At 43.1% G+C, this 7,552-nt stretch overlaps 1 protein-coding gene and 1 long non-coding RNA gene across 5 annotated transcripts in view; one reads left to right on the top strand and one right to left on the bottom strand.

The window, feature by feature from the left end:
- The window catches only part of tshz3b (teashirt zinc finger homeobox 3b), a 75,672-nt gene extending 69,345 nt beyond the window's left edge, over positions 1-6,327 (bottom strand). For all 3 annotated transcript variants that reach the window (XR_006314110.1, XR_006314109.1, XM_043706849.1), the window contains exons 1-2: positions 4,835-6,327; positions 3,894-4,030 (exon numbers count right to left, since the gene is read on the bottom strand). Coding sequence is in view for 1 of the 3 variants with exons in the window: in XM_043706849.1 (XP_043562784.1) it covers positions 3,894-4,030; positions 4,835-4,893 (196 nt within the window). In the remaining 2 variants the exon portion in view is untranslated. The remainder of the gene's footprint in view (positions 1-3,893; positions 4,031-4,834) is intronic.
- The window catches only part of LOC122558366, an 81,642-nt gene continuing 79,748 nt past the window's right edge, over positions 5,659-7,552 (top strand). For both annotated transcript variants that reach the window (XR_006314112.1, XR_006314111.1), the window contains exon 1: positions 5,659-5,744. This is a non-coding gene — a long non-coding RNA (uncharacterized LOC122558366). The remainder of the gene's footprint in view (positions 5,745-7,552) is intronic.

Here is a 7,552-nt window from a genome sequence, read left to right as displayed (position 1 = left end):
ATATACACTTTAAGAATGTTGATTTTCCCAATGGATAATCAACTACCACTTATGTTACCAATTCTACATGACAGCCAAACGGAATCCATTCTAGCATAACACTGATAGTGTAAAGCTTCCTGACATAACGTATTGGTATGAAACCAGCATAAAATGTCACCTCCTGATCCCTGGATTTCACATAGTTTTCAGGCTGGCATCTTCCAATTGTAGACACTGAGGCGGCATGAAACTGGTATTGGTATCCCGCCAGCTTTACAGTCCCTATGGAAATGAAGACGTTAGTGTGTGACTGCTAGCGACGCATGACGCTCTCCACTGGCATCTGCCCAGTCCTTCTTATGTGCAAATTTAAAACACAATGCAGCTCTCGTGACGAGGATTGCACTCTTCTGGCGGGCATGGTTATCAGTGTAGAGAGCTGCCCCGTTGTGACTATATGCATGTTGGACTACCTCTGACCACACACAGCAGTACCCATGGTTAAGAAATGATGCAGGTCACAACCAAGGCTATGGCCATATCTGGATGCTGGTTTCAGGTTTCCCATCTAAGTTATTTCATAATTACTTTTTACCATAACACAGATGGCAGCTAAAAATAGGTCCAAAAAGCTAAGAATAAACAGGTTTTGTGTTTTCTTACAGACTGGATAACAAAGAGAACACTACTTTGCAATGGATGACAAAAACCTAATTTTTTAAGATAAACTTACTTATGAATTCCCCCTTCTTGAACAGCTGTCCTGGGTGATGAAACCAGATATTCATAATTGATAACATGTACCCTGACAATATATATTAATAATTCATAATTACATCTACAAAAAAGTTAGCTGTTCAAGACATTCTTTAAATATTGCACCTTCACTTAACATTGCAAACAGTTTAGGGTGCATAGGACATGATCCTTTGTATGTAATATATTAATCAATGAACCTTTTCTGAACTCAATTTGAAATAAGAATTGATGGATTGACAGATTATGTCTCTTCATGCTTTTTCCTCAATCTTAGCCCAGCCCTAACAATCCTACGAGCCACATTGTTGCAAAATGAACCAGTCTCATCCTGCTAACTCACCCTGGCTTCACTGCATTCCCATAACCCTGCAGCAGTCACAATTCATTCTAATCACTTTACAAAACAATCTTTAGCAAAAGAAAAATGCAGACTTGTGAGCCAATTTAAGAAATAACTGCTGATACATCAGTTATTGACTATTTTACTCCTGCTCATGATAGTGCTCAAGGCAAAACTGGGAACAAAATGACAGCATCAACTGTATGCAATAAACTGTTGCCCGGGAGAGCACTGAAGCCTTAATTGACAGCTGTCAAGCTAATAGAAGCAATGCCAGTTGATTCTGGAAAATTCTGTTTACTGGTTAAATATTTCAAAGAAACTTTCAGGCAGTCTTATGGTTATGCTTTTTTTCCTTCTTTTCTCTTTGTTGTTCATTCCTTGCAAAAGCTGAGAACGGCCATAACTAATCATTCTGTCAGTTGGCTGCTAGGGAGAATCTCCATCCAGCAGAGCAATGTGTGGCAGGTTTGCAGGCAAATAATACTGCAACAGTCAACTACAAGTACCTCTGTAGGTACTCTACCTCTCGCTGCTTTCTTCATGTTTGGGATGATGGCAATAACAACTAAACAGATTATCTTAATCCAATGAGTACAGTACAGCTTTGTGCTCCACATAGTTTATCTCTATGATTGATATACTTTTCTTTCTGAAGATTATCATGTTCTAAACAGGATGACACTGTTGATGTGAAAATTACAAACTTTTATATACCACGACAAGGAAAAAATGTAAAGGAAATGTACTGCTTGCTTTACTCATTTTCACACTACCTTTCAAAAATACAGCCGAAAGACTTTTTAAAAATTATATCTGAATTGATAGTAAAATAAAAACATTTCCGCTTAAGTTGAGAGCCAACTAGCAAATCTTCTCATACAAATATGTAATTAAGAACACTTTTAGAAAATGCACTCTAATATACACTCATAATACCCTGTTACCTTTGATGATTGTTGATTTCTGTCCTGGTGAACCCCTAAACTAAATCAATCTGTTTTTTACAGATTCTTGGTGACAATTCTAGTCTTCTGTATTAGACAATTCACAATATGCTGTCACAAACCAGCAAGACAAAGAATTCTTGAGCACCTGTCTACAAAGTAAAATTCACTGCTGGGGTTTGTTCATTGTTGTTGTTATTCTACCAGAGACCATTAAAAGGCCCTAATTTCTGTGACATGATTATCCAGGTACCAAAGCCCATTTGTCACCTGCAGCAGAAAATTGAGTTAATGCACAACTAAAGGCAACTAGGACTGTGTAATATCAACTTGATTACATCAAACTAGCTGCAAACCTAATTCTGCTGTATGACAGTGCGTGGAGCTTGTCATCTCCAATCATTGAACCTGTCAGGAATCCATCAGGTTTACAGCTAATTAGGTGAACACTAATGAAGCTGGCAAAACAACTTTTCTTTTTTTACGGCTGAGCGGACCTTTCAGTTTGGGAAATCTTGTGTATACTCAATCCGCTCAAGGTTGCTGGGGACTGGTTTCCCGAAGTTACCATCACAGCACATCAGCCGACATTTTTTTTTGTGTGTGTGCTACTTCCATCACTACAGAGCAATCAATTTGTCATCACTCTTTGTATACCACAAAGCAGTCATGAACCTTATAACTTGCAGCTGTGAGGGCCAAGAGAAAAAAAATTACAGGAAGTTGCTGTGCCTCTAACAAAACAGAGAGAAAAAAATCATGCACAGCTCACTAATTTGTCTTCATCTACCCATCAGCAGCATAACTATTCTTTTTACCTCCCTCCCCCCCCCTTTTTAAATAAGTGGTCTTTCAGTCATCAACACCCCCTTCCCCAAATCCATTAGGCAAAGGCATTTTGATAAAGTACGCCAAAGCCTGTGTATGGGAGAGAATGAAAGCACTCACTCTGCCAACTTTTGATTGACCATTAAGCTATTGATGAATGTGCCTGTCAGGAGAGAGACAATTAAATCAAATATGAAACAAAGTCGTTTTGACGGGTCATTTTGATAGAATAGTCCTATTCTTCCATCCCTTAGAAGACATGCATTTAAGTTTCTGTCAACACCTTTTATCTCTCTCTCTTTCTCTCTTTTTTTAAAAAAAATCTTGTCCAATCTCCAGCTTTTTTTTGGAGGGGGGGGGAGAAGTGAAGTGGTTTGACAGCTAGATGACAGGGGAGGTGTTACGTCATAGGCATGTGCGTTGCCATGGTGAGTGATTTATTGATGTTTATCGGGAATGAATAGATCAAAGCACGCCAGATGACAGGCAATCAATCAGGCATCAAATCAAGGATGGCAATTGTCTATAAAAACCAGTTCCATTCCACAACCCCCATTGTTGATGGTGGAGCTTCCTAGTTCCTCTAACAAATACACTGGGCTTGGGAGAGAGAGAGAGAGAGAGAGAGGTGGGGGAAACTTAACTGGACTTGACATTTTTATGGATAAATATAAATAAGGCGCATTTTAAAAAGTACAGACTGGAAAAGCCCTGTCAGTTAGAGAAGGCTGAGCGTCCGCTGACAAATACTTTTTGTTTTGTTTTGTGCATTTCTTAAAATAAAACATTAAAACTCTGCTCCATCCCAGATTTTTTTTTGGATGGGGGTGGGAGCTGGCAGGGGCTGAAGTAGTATGACACAAGTTAAACCAAAGAAGGTTTTTATTTGTTTCTCTCTCTTCGGGACAGCAAGATTATCATTTTTAGAGGCAAGTGATCTTGCTGCCCACTGTCGCCACCACCTTCCACCCACCCACCCCCCTCCCTTATCATCCCTCCACCCCCTCTCCCTCTGTCACTCCCACATGGGATTGTACCTGCGGAGCGCCGGGGCGCTTGCTGCTTCCTTCTCGGCATACTGGTCAGAGTTAGCCCGACAGATCCCCAACTCCTTCCAAGGTGGCTGCGCGGCGGCCGGGCGGCGTTCTCATGCAAACTGCGTCGGGGCTTCGGGCTGGCAGAGCGGGTAAATACGAAGAGGAGAGAAAAAAAAAAGAGACAGACTCAGAAAGGGGGAGGAAAAGGGACAGAGGCAGACAGGGAGAAAGAGGCGAAGGGAGCAGAGGAACTCAAGTCAGTCAGTGAGAGAGGGAGAGCGAGCCACTGTCTCTCTCTTTCTTACTCACTCACTCACTCCATACAACACACATCGTCTTAGCTCCTCACAGTCACTCGCTGGGAGCTGCAACAGGCAAGCTTAAAAGAAAACGAGCTGATCGCGTCACCCAAAGTCGACATTCTTTAACTGTCAACTTCAAAATCAAACAAAAAACAACACAGACACACACCCCCGGCTCGTCAGCATCCGTCAACCCCTGGCCATTTACATTGATGACCTTCCTAGCCCACTCAATCCCTAAATAAACCCTTCAGTTTTTTTAAAAAAGACACACGGCACCAACACGGCGACTAGCCCAAGTTAGATCAGATCGTGATTTTTGGTTTTTTTTACAGAAAAAAATAAGTTTCTTTAAGGGAAAGGAAATGGAAGTGTGAGATGGTGAACTAAGTTGTGTTTCTCATTTGCCCCTCACCCCCGCCCCACAGTCTAGGAGCAATCCCAGCCCCTGTGTCTCTGTCTGTCTGTGTGTGTGTTATTCTGCAGCTGGGCTGGAGAAAGTACTTGTTGAGAAAGTGCTGAATCCAGCGGCCCGCTGGGCAGGAGGAGGAGGAGGAGGAAGACGAGGAGGAGGTTGTGTTGATTTCTCTCTTGTTTTTGTAAAAAAAAATGTTTAAAAAAAAACCCAATGTTACTCACAGGTTTTGCTCGGCTGGGTGCTGAGTGAGGCTGGCTCTGTGTCCCCGCTGAGGGCTCATACGAGCCGGGAGCGCAGCTGCTGCCCGCCGCCCAGACGCCTCTCGGTGCCTGCAGGAGCGGAGCGGAGCGGGAGCCCGCCAGCGGAGTCTCACGCCCCGGGGACTGTGGCGGGGCTGTGCCGGGGGGACGCGCCAGCTTCCTGCTGCTCGCCGGTGAACCTCTTGCCTAGTAGACAGCTTTCAGGAACCTCCATTTAGACAAGGATCGATTGGCTTGGAACTCGATTGCGCGCCCCTTACGGAAATGAAGATCAGAAGAAGGGGCCGGACTCGAACTGTGTTCAAGTGCTTTGGAGAACATGGATCAGCAAATGCCAAACAGTTTCTTGGATACCAATTGCACTTTTTTTTTTGCTTTTCTTGGCAGAAAGGTATTTAGTGACAGCCAGTGCAGAGCAGGGCCATCTTTCTGTCCCAGACGCGTTTCTTTTCAAGGTGTCAGGCAGGCGGTAGCAAATTCTTGAGAGGAGTTGAGCAGAAGATGAGGGCAGATCTGACTATTGCTGGTAAGATCAGGAATCGCCAGTTCTCTCCAGCCCTGGAAGCATTCCAAATGTCTGAAAAACTGGGCAGATTTAAATATCCTGCGTCATAACTTCTTGCGCGCCGTGCCGACTTTTAATTCTAATCTCTTTCGTGTGTTTCTTTTTTACCCCCCTGTCTTCTCCCCAAGTTCCTGCACCGAAATCCGCTTCACTTTCGGCTGGTGCCCATGGCTAAGGTGTCTGTTTTTCCAGCTTGTCATAGGATGAACATTGCAAGTCGCCGAGTCCCGGGAAGTGTGGGGTGCTCCTGGAAATGACGAATTGTTTGACGAGAGAAAGAGAGAGAGAGAGAGGGGGGAAAAAGTGGTGAGTTGTCAAATTCTGCTTCTCCTGCTAAATTTGGTCAGCTTTATCTCATCGCCAGTCGCAGGGGCTCTTCATTCAGTCCGCTCTGATGGGGAAAAGGAGCGATTCGGCCGGCCACACAGGCTACCTGCATCTTCCCCGGCTTGCCTTTAGGGCTGACTAAGTGACTTTCACGGAATCGAGATGGTTTTAGCCCAATCTAGACGTTCACATTCCGTTAGATCCGCCCTAACATCTGTCCGTCTAACCATTGGCGCATCCATCAGTGTCACGCTGTGTGCACACTCCAACAACGACACCAGAGCACATCAGGCGCGATCTCTCTGTGTTAGACACAACACAACACACAAAACCGTCCAGCACCACACAATCACACAGCAACAACAATTCAGCCTCGCAATCACTGCCGCCCCCTTCACAAGCAACTTCATCAGCTCTCTCACCCCACTCACTGACATTCACACACCGCCTTAGAATAGAAAGAGGGCCAACTTTTCCCACTCGGAGCCACATTTCAAAATATCACCGTCCTCTGTCAGCCCTGATGGCCTTCCTGCGTGTTAGTTAGTTCAACCCCACTTTGTTATTTAAAACTCATTCTTCTGGTAGTAACTTGATTTTGTATGTAACCTCAGGAGATAATGGCAACATTTTAACAGAGCGCTTGTGAGGATGTACAGTAATCCGGGAGTGCCGTTTTTACAAGGATGGTGTGCAGATTCATGTATCGAGTATTTTTTATTTGTATTCCATTCAGAACAACAATAGTGGGCCAACAATTTAACGTGTAGCTCTGTCGGTGACAGTCCAGGCCATTCGAAGTTTTTTTTTTCAATTTTTGATGGTGCTAATAGGGAAACTGATAAACTCAAAGTTACGTCAATGGCAGCATTTCTGTATAAGTTCCACGGCCCCACAACTAGCACAGAATTAAATGCACAACTTTAACGCAAATTATATTTGTTAATTTATATTCTGATCAATCTTACTCCTTTTTCCCTCAATAATGTGGAATTCAAGCCATTCACTGCACTAAAAATTCTCAAATTCAAACATACCCGCCTATTCAAACTGAAGAAACGTGTGTTCCGCAGAAGGCCCCTCCCAAAACATAGCTAAAATATTTTGTACAAAATCACAATTATTGTCGCCTAGGCAACATTGTTCTGTCCCAGTGTGCATGCTTAATCAAAACCTTGCAAATGTACAAAACGGGGGCACATTAGCTGGAATTTCGTAGTTCTCGCTTCAGAATGACCAGAAAGCGAAGTGCAAAGTTGGGGATATTTTTGTCAAAGTTGGCCAACTTGTTTATTTACATGTTATAAACAACATAGCGCCAACTGTTTGTAATTATTTTGATAGCCCTGGCTTCGTTTTTTGACGTAGATTTCTTTTATAGTTGCGTTGAAGCTACTTATATTAGTATGATTTGCTACGGACCGAAGTGCATATTAAGTTGCACGTTACATATCTGTACATTGGAATCATTTATAATGACACTTTTAATTATCTATTTACTGGAGCGTTCTGATGCATACGAATTAACAAGCACCCCAACACCGAGTAATCGATATAGATTACATGTCCAAATTCGATAAACAATGTTCCAGTGTTTTCCCCTCCCTTTTTGGGAAATACAGCCTGCTTTCTAGCGTTCAATACCCCCCTCCATCTGCTAAAATGTAGTTAAATTCGGCACTAAAAATTGATTTGTCTGTAAGGGACATTAAAATGAACTTTTTAATTATTCTTGCAACGTTTCCAGCGCGCGAAATTGACTCGGCGTTATTGGCTGCTCCCGGATA

The sequence above is a fragment of the Chiloscyllium plagiosum genome, chromosome 17 (genome assembly GCF_004010195.1).
Source record: "Chiloscyllium plagiosum isolate BGI_BamShark_2017 chromosome 17, ASM401019v2, whole genome shotgun sequence".
In the NCBI taxonomy this organism is placed as follows: domain Eukaryota; kingdom Metazoa; phylum Chordata; class Chondrichthyes; order Orectolobiformes; family Hemiscylliidae; genus Chiloscyllium; species Chiloscyllium plagiosum.
The sequence above is the reverse complement of the archived record's forward strand: the minus strand, read 5'-3'. Positions and strand labels throughout refer to the sequence as shown.